The 16,980-nt window shown below is 38.1% G+C and overlaps 1 protein-coding gene across 1 annotated transcript in view; it reads left to right on the top strand.

Annotated features, from left to right (window-relative positions):
- LOC132815015 (DEP domain-containing protein 1B-like) overlaps nt 1-10,797 on the top strand; it is a 33,780-nt gene extending 22,983 nt beyond the window's left edge. Inside the window, exons 7-11 of the mRNA XM_060823648.1 lie at nt 881-1,021; nt 4,303-4,469; nt 4,971-5,147; nt 5,346-5,525; nt 6,915-10,797. Coding sequence (XP_060679631.1) covers nt 881-1,021; nt 4,303-4,469; nt 4,971-5,147; nt 5,346-5,525; nt 6,915-7,076 — 827 coding nt within the window. The 3' untranslated portion in view covers nt 7,077-10,797. The remainder of the gene's footprint in view (nt 1-880; nt 1,022-4,302; nt 4,470-4,970; nt 5,148-5,345; nt 5,526-6,914) is intronic.
- Nucleotides 10,798-16,980: the final 6,183 nt, after the last annotated feature.

Raw genomic sequence — 16,980 nt, 5'->3', positions numbered from 1 at the left:
GGTGGAAATAGTTTTGGCCCTACTTTCTTTTGTCTATTTTTTTCCATATTTGCTTTATGTGCAGTAAATAGTGATTTTGTATGTAATGGATAATAAGATATTTACATTGAAGGCAGAACATTATACTTCTGAATTTCTGAAGCTGGAAAGGCTCCAAGTAGCAGTTAAAGCAAGTTCTCACTTGAAGTTGTTTTGGATTCTGTATGACCTTGCTCATGCCAAGAAGGAACATTATACTACTTTGTATATCTATTTAAAGTTTAGATGTAAAATGTTGTAACTTTGTTTTAACAATACTTTCTGGTCATCTCACACACTGTTCTCTGGCCCCCAGCCCCTGGTTTACAGCCTCTCCTACTCTCTAACATACCACTTTGTTGTCAAATGTTTGATTTGGGGATCTGTTCCAAACCCTGAATTTCCCGCTCATCATTTCACTGTCTTGATCCCTTGCATTGAGCAAATTGTGTTGGTTGAGTGATAAGCGGCAGATGAAATTTCAGCTTGATTGAGGTGTCTATTTATCTTGTTTGGGTGTTGCTAAAAATACTGGTGCTGCAGTGGCAAGAGAAGGGGATTTAAAAGTATATAATACCAAGGTTTTCCATGGGTCGATATCTCATCTTTATCTTGAGAGGAGAAGAGAAGGAGACATTTCAAAAGTTAGTGCTTCTCCCTCCAAACGAGCTTCCAGTGGACTTCAAACTGTTATCCAGAACGCATTTTTACTCCCTTTTTTTTTCTGGGACCTCCCAAGTTTTTGCTTCAAACACAATTGCTCCAAGTTCAGAATTCAGTGTAAAAATCTTGGTCGAGTATCTAGTTTGGTGTTGTTCCAACTACTAATATGTAACCTATTTTTTTTTTCCCCATTTTTCAGGGCCAAATGGAAGTGATTTGAACCGACCCATGTACCCAGGGTTTGAAAGAGACGTGTTCAAGACTATAGCAGATTACTTCCAAAAGACAAAGCAGCCATTGCTAACATTTGAATTCTATGAGCTCTTTATAAATATTTTAGGTGGGTAAAACATGTGGTGCATAATTCTAAGCAAACATAAATTCCTATATTCATTGTGAGTAACGTAGTTCACATTAGTCATCCACAATATTAATTTGTGCTTCTAATGATGCTGGATCAAGTTTGTTGCTTAGTACCAATCCAATCTCTTTACAGAACAATTTTGTAACCATCATTTGTTATTGCCTTTTAATTTGACATACTGGGTACTGTTTATTCCTGAAAATTATCTGAATATCAACAATCGAGCTTATGACATTTCACTAGTAACTGAATGTTGATCACATAGCTGCTTGTGCATTAGGACTCTCTGCTTGCCTACAAACAACCATTTTCCACTCTCATTTCAACCTTGTGCAGTCCACTATTTCGTGGAATAGTACCAAATGCTTTTGAATATATCGTGGTCTATTGTGTTTCTCTAAGAAATTCAAAAATTATTTGAACCCTCTAAGCTATGTTGACTTGTTTTGGAATAATGCCTGTCTTTCCTAAATGCTTTTCCAAGATTCCTGATTCCCAGCAATGTTGATAAGACTTTTCCCTTTTTCAGAGTTGATAGCTCCAATCTTCTGAAATTTTGGTCTAAATCAGGGCTCCCTAATATATATGGGTCTCAAGGTGAAATTTTGGTGTCTGCAATAACAATGGCTGCTGAAATTCAAAACTTGAATCACATTTTTCCCCAATGCAAAAGCTGTAGTTAGATTCTATCAAATCTTCCTTATGCAAAAGAAGACATTATATTATTTTGACTTGATTTCATTTGGAAGAAACCATATTAGACATGAAACATAACACTTTCTCTCTCTTCACAAGTATTGTTGGCCTTCCTGACTTTTTCCAGCTCTTTGTTTTTAATTTCAGATCTCCAATACCCTCTGTATTATGCTTTTCCTTAGAGGATTTACTTCATTTGTAGTCTCATTAATAAACAGAGGGTCTTTGACCCTTTGAAAAGCTAGAGTAGTTTGTAGGAAGTATATAAAGAAACACTCAGTACAATACAGTTGTTCAATACAGTTGCTGAATTTAAATTGGCTGTTGTGTTCACAAATGAGCTGTACCCCAGAGACCATGAACACATTTTGTAAAACTATGTTCACTGAAAGATGTCTGTTGTTTTCTTGTATGGATCTTTATCAGAGATATCGACCCCATCTTCCTTTTGTATGAATGCCATTAATTTTCTTTTTGCATAAGGTCTATAGAAATTGGGAAGATAATAACTGCTTTTTGACCTTTTTATAGGAAGAACCAAGTCAATATTACAAGGAAGACTTTAATTACAATTAGAGAACTTAATTTGGCAACCCTCTCCAAATATATAGTTTCTGCTTGTCAGATGCAAGTGAATAGTGGGGAGGTCTTCTGGTGTAATAGTTGTGTCCATAACTTTGACCTGGAGTTTCTGTCTGAAGCTCCACATCATGTTGGCCATAGAATGTGCAGCCAAATGTGTCCCTACAGCTTGATTGTCTGTCTGTAATTCCTTCCAGTATGCCTGATGGTAGACTGTAACAATGGGAGAAGTTCCTGGACAACAATCCTCAAGGTGCCGCTATGAAATAATTGCAGTACCTTGTCCATATGTGTGACCAATCCAATTAAAGTCCATGACCCAATCCTTGAATGAGGATTGAGGAAAGGCTGGACCAACAAAAAAATGAAGAGGGATGGTATATTTATAGATTCACCAGAGAGAAATACGGTAATATTGACATTGACTAATTCACTAGTGGCTAATGCTGTTAAACTAGCTTATCTTTGTATAATTAGTGATAGCATACTCTAACTGAAGACTCAGAAACTGTATTGGCATCACATCAGCACTAAGTGCCTGGTCTGGCACTTCAGTATAGTACTGATGGAGAATTGCATGGTTGGACGTTCAGGTCTTTCATCAATATTTGGATCAAGAGCTGAATGGCCCTTGTAGAAACCAAACTGAGCTGGTTATTATTTTGTAAGTGGCTTTTCATCGCACTGTTGACACATCCTTGCATTTGTCTTCCATATTGTCTTTAATAAATGGCATGTGTCTTCTAGATGGACAAGGCTTTTAAGGCTTGCACCAGTGTAGTAGAGTTCTCCATGATTGTTGACAGAGGATCTGGAAAGATCCTGACAACATTGTGTGCTTTGAAGAGCCTCCCAGCATGTTGGTGTTCATCTTTCCCAGTCTCATTTTGCAATGTGGCACTACCCTGTTTTCTTTGACTGATTCAAGTGTATCTGGGATAGTACTGAAGTACTGACATCTTTTTGTTTGTTAGCTGCTGCAATGAACTCCTGATGCCAGCAATGGTCATCAGGGTTGGTGGTTATAGATGGGGTATTCTTTGGAAGATTGGTGTAGACGTGATGAGCCGAATGGCCTGCTTTGACTCTCTAGGGATTCTATGAAATATCTCTAATATCGCAAAAAAAATTAGTCAATGCATGTTTTATCAATAAGATACAAGACTTCTGAGATAGTTGAGTAAATCAAATTTCCAATGTGAATTTAAAATGGGTCCGGTCTGTGACCTTAAGTAAAGATGCTAAATAAAATACAGCCAAAGATCTAAGACTGAGTGCAATATTTTTCAACATAAAACATGGTGGCAAAACATTTTTTTACAGAAGCAGCAAATTAGGTTTACTCTTTAAACAAGCCATTGGAAGTCCAAAGTGTTTGGGCAGTATGCCAGCATTTTAAACTGGACTGAGTGAGGCCTGATCGATGCCGTACTCAATAGCTTATCAAAATGTACAGTTTTAGCGGTATGCCAAGTAGACACTCCTCATGCAAAAGGGTTCTCCTGTTCAGCTTTTAAGAATCATCTACTGGATTTTGCTAAATTCAACTTGATTTTGATGCAGTTAATGTTGTTTTCCTGGAAATGACTTTCATGATTGGCTTCATTTTTTCTTTGAGTAAAGGGCTGATGAAGGGCTTATGCTCGAAACGTCGAATTCTCTATTCCTGAGATGCTGCCTGGCCTGCTGTGCTTTGACCAGCAACACATTTGCAGCTGTTCATTTTTTCTTTGCATATAAGTTATTCAGAATTATGATTTGTTCAATGTATATGTTTTAAGTAAAGAATTGGATTTTAAAAATGTGTTATGCAAGTTTGGAATGATGTTCACAAGTTTGTGATAAAGTCATTGAATCACTGGTCAGTGCATTCTTTTTAAAGTTTCTGTGTCATTTTTGTTCAGACTTAATTTACTTGTCTGGAACAGTATGTGGCTCCAATGGCTATTGGTTTAATTCTGCTCTGTTACGAAAGCTAGGTCTTTTGCAACGAACGCAAGATGGTATTGAAGCTCTTCAAGTTTGTTGCCTCCTTGTGCCCCCGGAAAACCGAAGAAAGCTGCAACTCCTAATGAGAATGATCGCTCGTATTGCTCAAAATATGGAAATGCCACCCCTTCATGATGCTGTTGCAAACAGAATGTTGGTGAGTTTGACAGTTGACTCAGTTCATGAAACTACTATGTAATTTCTTAGAGGATGAGGCATATTCCAATGTGAGGGAGTTTTCCTACTCAAATTCAAGGAAAATCCTGGTAACGGTTTCTGTATCCTCCCCAAAGCATCCACATCCTTCTGGTGTACTGTGGTGAGCAAAACTGTATGCGATATTCCAAATGTGGTCAAAATAAAGTTTTATACAAAAGCACATGACTCACCAATTTTTATATTCTGTATGCTGACTGTTGAAGGCAAGCATGCCATATGCCTCCTTGACAACTTTATCCACTTGTGTTGCTACTTTCAGGGAACTGTGGACCTATAAGCCTAGATCCCTCTGTTAATGCCAAAGCAAATGAACTCATTTATCCACTTCTCACAGATGTTCTCCTACAGACCTTTTTGAATCTTTTAAGTTTCAACTTAAAAAATTTAGTTTTCAATCTCTAACCCAAATTACTAAACCTTATTTTCTTTTGTATTAAAGATGATTCAAACCTTCTCTCGCTGTATCCTGTGTTCAGAAGATGAAGTGGACCTAGATGAGTTGCTGGCTACTAGACTTGTCAGCTTCATGATGGACCATTACCAAGATATTCTGAGAGCTCCTGACCATCTACAAAGTGCAGTGGAGGAACATTTGGCCCACCTCAGAAGAGTTCAGGTACTTTAAAAAGTATTTGATTCAAGGCAAAATGTGAAGTACTTTTTTAAAGTTCACAAGGAATAATGCTGTTTAGAAAATAAATATGCAAACTGCCCTCCTGCATTAATTTTAAAATGTTAGAAACTTACTCTTACAGCTTGGATGATTAAAAGTTTATCAAACAAGGTCCTCAAAATTAATTGTTTTTTTTCCCAGATAAAGTATGCAGGTGCTGACGCCGATGCTACAGTAACTTCCTACACCACCTCTTGTCAGATTACTACTGAAGATTGTAAAGAACAGAGAAGTTCTCAAGCAGCAGTTGCAACCCTGCTAGAAGAAATAATAATGAATAAAACTATTTCTGTTAAAGAGAAGAAGAAGAAGTTAAAGCAGGTTAAGCATTTAAGAACTTAATTTTCATTGGTATTGCTCATTACTAAATATTTTCATGTGTTTTTATCTTAAATTGTAGCTTTCCTTCATTCTGTACCCTCCAATTAAGGTAGGACTAAGCCTAGTTTGTTTCTAAAAAAAATTGTTCATACAAATATGATGACACTAGCAATATGCTCTGTTCTATGTATGGTTTCCATTGTTGTCATTTAAAGCCCTACAGCTGGCAGTGTTTCACCTGTCATAATAAAAGGTTACATCGTCTAGTCCCTGCAATACATCTTCCTATAAACATTTTCTCTAGCCCAAAGATGCTGTATCCAATTAGTATATCTGCTGTCACACCAGAGCAATCTCAACTGTGACTAGAGATCAAATCTGCAATGTTCTCTGTCCATACTGTTACTTGTGTCATGTAGGGAATTTACCTGTTTAATTTAAGAATAATTTTCTTTGGAATCTGCCGATTGTCTCATTTATTCTAAAATGCATAGCCATGGTTTAAACTTTGGTTTACTAAAATATCTGCACTTATTACTGCATAGAAAAGCGGTCTGTACTCCGAGTCCAGACAGCGAAGTGATATCTCTAGCTATGTGCAGGAGTATTGCTGGGGTGGTAATCACCTAAGCCTACATGACTAACCTTTAGAAATTTCATAGCCTCCTTGGCACAGTTGCAATTATTATAGCATTTATTTGGAACAAAACATGAAGAATCCATGTTTCCAGAAACTGGTCTACTCTTAAGTGCCAGACAACTGGTTCATGTGTTTAACACAGAAAATTGACTCAGTTGTCAACTTTCATAATCAGCTGTATCACCTTGGGGTGATTATATAATACCTAACGAGAGCTTGTTCACTTCTTTGTGAATCTTTCACAGGAAACAATCAGTCAAATTTGATTTTGAATGTTTGCTAGTTGCGTAGTGTTAATACACAAATACTGTATTAGCATTTTCCCCATAAGTGGTCATGCAAGCACTAAAATCTAAAAAGCATGAGTGCAAGATCACCATTATCCTGTCGACAACAACAGGGGTGTAAATCATACCCAATGAAACTGCAATTTTGACAAGTAGAGTATGACTTTTAAAGTCTCTGCAACCTAATCAATATAAAAACAAAACCCAAGATAGATATTTTATTCCCTTTTCGATGCTCAGAATAGAAAATTGAATTTCACAACACCTAAAAACTTATTTGCTTTGTTATTCATTGGAATCCCAGTAAATTGTTTGTACGGAGAACTTTATTCTGTGGGTTGTTATGGCACTTATTTTCTTGTTTCTAGTGAAGGAGGGCTACAAGTTGCAGTGGTGTTTTGTTTTAATTTATAAAACAATGCAGTATTTGCTTTACATAATTTAGTTTTTATTTCTCTTCAGTTTCAGAAATCCTATCCTGATGTTTACAAAACTCGGTTTCCAACAGCAGAGAGTGAGGCAATGGTCTTTCCTGAAAAATCAAAGCTTAAACCACAGTTCATGTTTTTCACAATGAAGAAATCATTCCAGCCATTTAATAGAACCCGGAGTTTCCGGATGTAATACATTCATAGCTGTGGCAAGCTGCTGCTAATGTGAGATTTTCTTTGGTTATTGACCTCGGTTCTCAGTTATGTGGTAATGGCATTTGAAGATCCTTGGTGCTACAAGTGCTGATTATATTGCATATTATGCAAAAACTTTCAATCGCGTTATCTGAACCCTGTTACTTATTGAATATGAATAGCTGAAATTTAAGAGAAACCATTCACTTTTTATTGAACACCATATATTGCAAGTTCAATTTGATCTAATAACCATTAAGTGTTAAAGGAAAATTGTTTGACACAGAAGAAATATAATTTTGAGTATTATGCACCTAGTTATTGATATAAGTAATTAACTGTAAACAAATAATGTTGGCATATTTAAGGGTGTATTCTTGATAATTTTTGTGGTGACCTAATCCCAGTTGCAAAATGACAGACAATAGATGTCTCTTTTCAAGAGAGTATTCCTCATTCCATGATAAGCTAGGAATATCAAGAATCTTCCCCAGCCCTCCTTTTGTTATATTAAGACTACTCTCTCTGATACTCTGGTGCACACCCAACAACCCCTCGTTTCTCCATGCAAATGTATAAGATGCGGTACATTATATTTGCCACTTCAATCTCAGGGGCCCCAAATGTTGCTGCTAAAATAGCAATTTTCTTGTTCTTTTCAGTTATTATATTTGCTGGTCATGAAAGTCTCTCTCCTATGTAGATACTACTGAAGGCAGATTAGGTGACACTTTGCCAGACATCTTCATTCAGTCCAAAAAGCTGAGTTTCTAGTGGTCTTCTCATTTTAATTCTCCACCCAAATCCCACTCTGATTTTCCTGTACCTGGCCTCCTACATTGTTCCAAAGAAGCTCCCCGTCATTTCAGGCGATAGCATCTTATCTCTTGGTTATGCACTCTGCAGCCTTCCAAGCTCATCTACAATTTGTTGAAGCCTGTTAATCTCTGCACTCATTTCTTTTGGCGATGACAGCTGTGGGAATGATTCTGTTGTTCCTGTTGCCATCCAGACCCAGCTTTTTATTTCTTGTTTCATTATTATCTGGTGCTACAGTATCATCTCTTGTTGTTTAACCCCTCCTGCCCTGTCACTGTTTTTCAGAATTTCCCTGATGTCTATTCTCCTCTTTCTCGGCCTCTCTTTGCTTAAAACCTTTTCCATTTCATCAGCCAGCAACCATAACTCTGCTTCTCTCTCCGTAAATGCTACCTGACCTGATATATTTTTAGCATATTTGGATTTCCAGCACTTGCAATTTGCTTGGTATTAGTTCAGATGTGCCTCCTACTGTACACTAGAAGTTTTATTTGAAAAGGACAGCTCAGAATGTGCAATAAATATTACGTTGCATCATATGCTTTTAGAACTTCTTTTAAAGCTGTGTTAATTCCAATTCATCTTTCAAATATTTGCTAAACATGATGGATAAACATTTACAGCAGGTACCCTAAAAACACTATCTGTTATTAGGGCAGCTCTTAATGTTAGTGTGAAGATTTGTTAAGTCCCAGTAAAAATATATAATTGCATGTATTTTCTTACTCCCACAAATGTGAAACTCAATTAATTCTTGCTGAAGAGACCTTGTCTCAGATGCATTACATTTTATGAGCTACTCATAGTAATAACAAAAATATATTTACTGTGCTTCTGAAGTATACTCACTTTGAATTCATCCTATGCCTCATAAAATTTGCTAAAAATCTGTTTACTGTCCTATAAAACACGAGCAAAATGCTGTGGGTGGTGGAAATTAATTACAAAAACAGTGCTCCAACAGCTAATAGGTCAGGGGAACATCTTTCGAGAGAAACAAATTAATATTTCCAGCTGGATCAGTGAAGTGGACTGTTTGGGCCAAATGGCCTGTTTTTGTGGTGTAGATCTAATCTATTTTGGCCAATTCTTTACAGCTAGCTCAAAAGTAGCACCTAATTTATTTTCCAGCGTTTACTCTCTCCTTTTTGAAATGCTATCGGCTCCTGATAGTGTGTCTAATATTGAGAATTTATTGCCTGGAGAAACGATAGTATGAAAACGCCTATAAGTAGTGCAATAATGCACTACTGTCACTGTGCCACTAGGCCATTATCTTATTGTTTTGACTGTTTATCTTTGTTTTCTTTGTGTCCATCTAAAATAAAAATGGAGATTATGACCATTGGCCTAATAACGGCAGCATTGGCTGGGTTTTGCAATTAGAAAACATGATGGGTCTAACAACCTCACTATTATTTACATAAAAATTAGACAGTCTGTTGAGCAAGCATATTCAGTCAAATGCAGGACTTTGGAGGTTGCAGTTTGTGATACAATATTTTTGAAAGTTTCCTAAAATGACGTTTTGCTGTGCCATTGCTGTACTAGTTTCATTGAGAACTAAACCTACTAGGAAAATGTGGGTCTTGTCTTCAATTGCATATATCCTTTTAACAATCTCTCTGGTGTTGAAATTAACCTTTAAAGGTGTAAAATTCCTTCAAATTTTAATTATTAGCAGTTAATTATTTTAACTTTTGTCTTTTCTGTCTCCATCCAGTTGTTCTTTCTCCTCCTCACTACTATATGTGCCTGATTTTGTATTGAATTCTGTTTTCAAATCACAATTTCTGGTTCAGTCTCTTAAATCTAATTGATGGAAGAGATGCACAGATTTAGAAATCTCCATTCTTTTCACAGCTCCCTGATGCTCCACAGAAGATGCTGTGCTTTTTGGCTCTAATTTACATTAAAGTCCAGTACAAAATCCAATTTAAAGCATTAGCAACTGAACATTTGTGATAGTGAATTCTGGTCCACTTTGTCCCCTCCTTGTATATAATAAATATATTGACTACCATAATGTACTGAAAAGACCATGAAAGAGCATAGGACTTAGGAGCAGAAGGCCATTTGGCCTTTCAAGTCTGCTTCATTCAATAAGATCATGGTTGATTTTGTTTCAGCTCCACTTTCTTGTCTGAACCCCATAATCCTTCACTCACTAGTTGGGCAACCCACACACACACATCAGTAAGGTTTCAATATATTGAAAGTCTGGGTAAACACACTTTTTAGTTAACTAGTATTTGGCAATTACAGACTTTTAGGTTTTGCACAGTTGAAAACATTTTACTATATGAGTTCTAACATTTCAAGTTTAATCTAATTTGTTAAATGCATTTTGCGCTTATCACCTAAGTGCTATCATCTACTGTAGTTGTCTTAATCACTGAATATGTTCCCTTTTTTTTGCATTGTTACAGTGTTCAAAAGCTATTAATTGTCTCAAGTAGTGTTCATTATTTGGATGTACTTATTTGGATGTTCATTCCTAATGTTTGTAAAATAATTTGCCAGTTTTTTTGTGCCAATCTTTTTTTTGTGTCATGTTACATCTTTTCCTTATTATTCCTTAGTCTTGAGGTGGCGTGGTGACCTATTGCCACGCTCCTCTGTTGATGCTGCTGCTGGACAGCATGCGAGAGTATTCTGGTTTCAGCTGGCTTTTTTTATTAAAGTATTCACTCTGATGGGAATGTGTGTGGTTGACTCACGTTGAAATTGGCAACTTAGCTGCAGTAGTGGATCTTTTTTATACTTTACAACTTGGTACAAGAAGTAAATATCCAGTTGTAAGAAAGTAGTATAATTAATACAAAATTGTATTTCTCTGCTGTTGCTTTCAGATGGAACTACTGAGCTACATTTGTTTCTAATAAATTTTTTGTAATGAATTAACTTGGTGATTTACTGGATATTTGTCAAATCTCTGCACCACCTGTGAACCACACAGGTTATTTTGTAAATGAATTATCTATTTTTAAGTCACTGGTTCTTTAATCATGGACAAGAGTGGTGAGGGGAGAGTGACCAGTGTGGCATAAAGGAGTCCGAGAAAACCTGAAATATGTCATTTGATGGGGAATAAGCTGTCGGTTGGTTGGATTCATACCTAGTACAAAGGAAGATTTGTTGTCATTAGAGATCAGTCATCTCATCCAAGACATCGCTGCATCTTCCTCAGGCAAGTGTTCCTCAGCACAACTAACTACAGCTGTTTCAACAATGACTTTCCCTTCTTTATGGTAGGAATGTACTGAGGATTGAGCAATGTTCTGCACCATTCACCAATCCTCAAATAATACCTGAATAGCAGCCAGACCACTTATCAGCCCAAGGCAAGTAATATTTGTCTCAGACAATATTACCTGGAGGGAAACAATCTAACCATCACTCCTTGACATTTAGTGGCATTATTATTGTTGAATTCTCCCAATATCAATATTCTGTTTTCCATTGACCAGATTCATGATGAAGGGCATTTGCCCGAAATGTCGATTTTCCGGCTTCTCGGATGCTGCCTGACCTGCTGTGCTTTTCCAGCACCACTCTAATCTAGACTCTGGTTTCCAGCATCTGCAGTCCTTGTTTTTACCCAGAAACTGAGCTGGACTAACTAAATAGCTGGGTGGATGTTTTTGACTGGCGCAGACTCTGGGCTGAAGAGTTACTTTTGTTCTGTGCTGTAGACCTCTGTGACTCTATACGAACGTGGCTGGAAGAAGGTATGCTGGTGAACAATCATATGTACTACTAGCTTGGTTCCAATTGCTATTGAAGAGTGAATGTTGTCCCCAATTAAATCACCCACCAGACACCCCTGTGTACAGGTAATAGGATTATCTCACTCTTGTGTTGAAAGCTGATTTGATTTCTTGTAGTCACATGAACCTAAGTACAGTGAAAAGCTTTGTTTTGCGAGCACTATAGGAAGATCAAAGCTCACAAGGATATACAGATCATACGGTGCTTAGAGCATGGCATGCAGGTTGCACAACACAGGAGTTGTGTAAAACAAAGTCAACAATTTGAAGTTAGAGTCTATTTCATCAGCCTAATAATGGCAGGGAAGAAGCTGTTCTTTAATCTGTTGGTGCTTGTGTTCAAACTTCTGTATCTTCTGCCCATTAGAGAGCATTACTGTGAGGGGTCTTTGATGTTGGCAGACTTTCCATGGCAATGAGAAGTATAAGTGGAGTTCATGGATAGAAGGCTGGCTTCCATAATGGTCTGGGCTGTGCACACAATCTTCTGTAGTTTCTTACGGTCCTGGGCAGGACCAGTTGCCGTACCAGGATGTTATGCACCAGGAAATTTGCTTTTAGTGGTGCATCAGGAAAAGTTGGTGACGGCCCTTATAGACATACTGAATTTCCTAAGCCATCTGAGGATTAAGAGGTATTGTACCTCTTAACTGTTGCATCTAAGTCGGAAATCCAGGATAGGTCAGTTATCATCACTGTTAGGAATTTGACACCCTTAACCCTCAACTTCCTCTTGGTTGATGTAGATTGGAGCTTGTCATCCTCCTTTTCTTCCTGATCAGTTTTTTTTGTTTTGTGAACATAGAGAGACAGAGGTTGTTATCATTACACCACACCACCAAGTCATTTCTGTATTCTAACTCCTCATTGTTTAATATTGGTTCTGCCATGATGGTGCCATCAGCAAACTTGTAGATGGTGTTTGTTTGGAATTTGGATACTCAGTTGTTTTTGTACAAGAAGTGCAGTGGGGGCAGAAAATGCACCGTTGGGGGGGGGGTGGGGGGCTCCAGTATTGAGGGTTATCGTAGAGGAGGTGCAGTTTTCTATCTTCGCTGATTACGGGTTTGTGGGTCAGGAAGCTGAGGATCCAGTTATAGAGGGTGGAACCGAGACCTCGGTCTCAGAGTTTTGAGATTCACCTGGAGAGGATATTGTTGACTACAGCTCCGCCTTCAATGAGCAGGAGACGAATGTAGGTGACCTTTGTTACCTAGATGCTCCACAGATTAGTGTAGGGCTGGGAGAGATGGAGTTCTCTGGGGACCTGTTAAGCAAATTGCATGGGATTGAGACAGGCTGGGCCATGACCAGCCTTTCAAAGCTTGTCATGCTTATGGAGATCAGAGCCACTGTAGGGTAGTCATTAAGGCATGTTGGATGTGCTTTCTTTGGTCTGCGAGCCCCGTACCAGTACCAATCACAAAAAAAAAATGACAAGAATTAGTCTTGTCATTCAATAACGGTCAGTGAAACATGACAAAAGTACTTCACTGACTTGACTTAGAGTCAAGAATTGCAAAATTTACTCCCAAATTTCTAACCACTCTTCACAAACTGTCTGGAGAGACTGATTCATGTTTCTTACTATTTTAGATTCACTATTTTGAGTCATAGAGGTGTACAACATGGAAATCGACCCTGGTTCAACTAGTCCAAGCATATTTCCACACTAAACTAATCCCACCTGCCTGTGTTTAGCCCATATCCCTCCAAACCTTTCCTATTCATGTACTTATCTGTATGTCTTTTCAATGTTGTAACTATCTGCAGTTGCAACTTCCTCTGGTAGTTCATTCCCATACTAACCACTGTTTTCAAAAAATAAATCTCCATGTCTGTTTTAAATCTCACCTTAATATATGCCTCCATCCCTGGTAAATCTTTTCTGAATTTTCTCCAATTTAATAATATCCTTCCTACAACAGAACTGTATGCAGTACTTCAGAAGAGGCCTGACCCTTATCCTGTACAAACTCAACATGATATTCCAATTCCTATACTCGGAGGTCTGAGCAATAAAGGCAAATGTGTGAAATACCTCCTTTATCACCCTGTCTACCTGGGATGCAAACTTCAAAGAATTATGTGCCTCAACCTTGGTATGGCCCAAGCAATAATTGTATAAGTTATGGTTTCACCAAAATGCAGTATCTCGTGTTATCCAAATTAAACTCCATCTGACACTTGTTATGAGTTGCATACCAATCATGCTTGCTTTTAGTAACTAATGAGCTCACTCTTGTTAACTTAAACCTGATTAAATTGGATCATTTTAAATTACTTGATTAGAGACAGGCATTAACAAGAGAGGGATCATTTTTAAAGTTAACATTGTTGTGACAAGCAGAGGTCTAGATGAAAAAAGTGAGCTACTTCATTACACCACCTTGGGAACTGAATGGTGAAGGGTACTCCATCTGGACCTGTAAGAACATGGGCACCTCACCTGTGAGTGGGGTCTTGAATAATATACGTTGGGAGAGGTGACCAAAAGCTTGTTCCAAGAAATAGGTTTTAAGGGGGTGTGAAGTAGAGGGGCCATGAGGTTTAGGAAAGAAATATGAATTTTATTTACTGCTGTGGAGTTGTGAAAGATCAAATAATTAAAGGAATTTGTCCATTATACTGGTTTCATTTAAACATTCAATCCAAATATCAGGGTAAATGCAAACACTCTAAAACTCAAAGTTTAAAAGCTTAAGAGATTTTTTTTTCAAAAATTATATTTATAATCACTTTTTTAAACCAATAGAACAGAAATTCCCAAACTCTGGATAGTAACTGGGTCACACACTGAATGGAGGTTTAAATTCATGCTCCACAATCAACACTGGCACTCAGGCCTCTGATGTCTGACCTCCTTCCACCTATCCCACCTCCATCGCCCCTCCCCCTAGTCCCTCCTCCCTACCTTTTATCTTAGCCTGCTTGGCTCTCTCTCTCTCTTATTCCTGATGAAGGGCTTATGCTCGAAACGTCGAATTCTCTATTCCTGAGATGCTGCCTGGCCTACTGTGCTTTGACCAGCAACACATTTGCAGCTTTCCTTTACTCAGTTCATCTCTCAATCTTTCTCTATCCAGGCCATAAATGTCTGCCCATGGCTACTTTGCTGATTACTCTGCCTAAAGAATGAATCTGGTAGTATTGTTTCGGTTACTGAGCTCCAAGCTGCCTAAGCTTGGCCACATCAGCCTGACAAATAATGACCTAAGTTCCAGCAAAAGATACCTCCGGACACTCAACTGATGTTTGCACTAAAGTAATGGGGTTAATTTTACCTTCAATTGGATAGACCCAAGTCAGTTTCAATTATAGACTGAGTTCAGAAATCTAATCTAAAAATCGTCTAGTCCTCAATTAGTTAGAAGATCCATTCCATGAACAAACATATTTTCGCGAGTTTCATACAATTTAATTTTATCAAAGCAAGCACAAAAGAAATGACACTCCATAAAAGCAATATTTTCAGTTGATCCTCTTTTGCATTTTCTGGATGATCAGGCACAAGACTTTCTTTCTTCCTTTGACTGGTACTTGTTGTTCTGCCCTTGATATTCTGGTGTGTACTGAACCATAAGAATCAGCTCTTATTAACCCTTACTAGCCATTACTGCTTGTGCAAGAGCCATCCTGAACTTGAATTGTATTACAAATGCATGGATAACACAAGAACAATCTCATTTTGGCAGGTATTGTGTCCAATTTCTGATTAGTTTCTTTAATGGTCACTTCTATTGCCTTCTGTGAATCTCATAACAGCTTACTAAGTTCATAGATTTCTACCAAGATTATGTGGCATCAATAGAGATTTTTTATGTCTGTTTAGTGTAAGTAGTGTCATCCCTAGTGATTAATGTCATTCTAACTGATGCATCTACTTATTCTGGAAAAATCCAAAATCTTAGGTGGGAAAAGATTTGTGAGAATAGGGTAGGATGGTGGGTCTGGTTGGAGTGCTCTTTGAAGGATCATTGTGCGTTCAGAGCTAAATAGTCTGCTTCCACAATGTAGGGCTTTTATGATTTTCTATCAATATCCTTTAAATAAAGGAACAATGCATGATTCCACTATTTGGATTCAGAACTGGCTCAAAGGTAAAAGACAGTGTGGTGGTGAATGGCTGCTTTTCAGATTGGAGGCCTGTGACCAGTATTGTGCCACAAGGACCGGTGCTGGATCCACTGCTTTTTGACACTTGAATACATGATGTGGATGTGAACATAAGGATCGTTAATAAATTTGCAGACTAGAGGGCTTAGGCTTAGGGTGAGAGGGGAAAGATATAAAAGAGACCTACAGGGCAACGTTTTCAGAGGGTGGTACGTGTATGGAATGAGCTGCCAGAGGAAGTGATGGAGGCTGGTACAATTGCAACATTTAAAAGGCATCTGGTTGGGTATATGAATCGGAATGGTTTAGAGGGATATGGGCATGATGCTGGCAGGTGGAACTAGATTGGTTTGGGGTATCTTGACAGCATGGAAAGTTGGACTCGAGGGTCTATTTCCTTGCTGTACAAATCTATGACTCCATGACACCAAAATTAGAGGTATAGCGGACAGTGAAAAAGGTTACCTCAGTACAATAGGATTTTGATCAGATAGGCCATTAGGCGGGGGAGTGGCAGATGGAGGTTAATTTAGATAAATGTAAGGTGCTCGGTTTTAGAAAGGCAAATCAGGGCAGGACTTAAACAGTCAATGGTAAGGTCCTGAGGAGTGTTGCTGAACGAAGAGACCTTGGAGTGCAGGTTCATAGTTCCTTGAAAGTAGAGTCGCAGATAAATAGGATAGTGAAGAAGGCATTTGGTATGCTTTCCTTTATTGGTCAGAGCATTGACTATAGGAGTTAGGAGGTCATGTTGCAGCTATAAAAGGACATTGGTTAGGCAACTATTGGAATACTGCATGCAATTCTGGTCTCTCTCCTATGGGAAGGATATTGTGAAACTTGGAAGCATTCAGAAAAGATTTACAAGGATGTTGCCAGGGTTGGAGGGTTTGAGCTATAGGGAGAGCTATTTTCTTTGGAGCGTTGGAGGCTGAGGGGTGACCTTATGGAGGTTTATAAAATCATGAAGGGCATGGTTAGGGTAAGAGGCAACTTTTCCATGCAGAGGGTGGTCTGTATGGAATGAGCTGCCAGAGGAAGTGGTGGATGCTGGTACAGTTACAACATTTGGATGGCTATATGAATAGGAAGGGTTTAAAAGAATATGAGCCAAGTGTTGGCAAATGAGACTAGAGTTATTTAGGAAATCTGATTGGCATGGACAAGTTGGACTGAAGGGTCTGTTTTTGTGCTGTA

Source organism: Hemiscyllium ocellatum, chromosome 1 (assembly GCF_020745735.1).
Source record: "Hemiscyllium ocellatum isolate sHemOce1 chromosome 1, sHemOce1.pat.X.cur, whole genome shotgun sequence".
In the NCBI taxonomy this organism is placed as follows: Eukaryota; Metazoa; Chordata; class Chondrichthyes; order Orectolobiformes; family Hemiscylliidae; genus Hemiscyllium; species Hemiscyllium ocellatum.
This window is presented reverse-complemented; position numbering and strand designations above follow the sequence as displayed.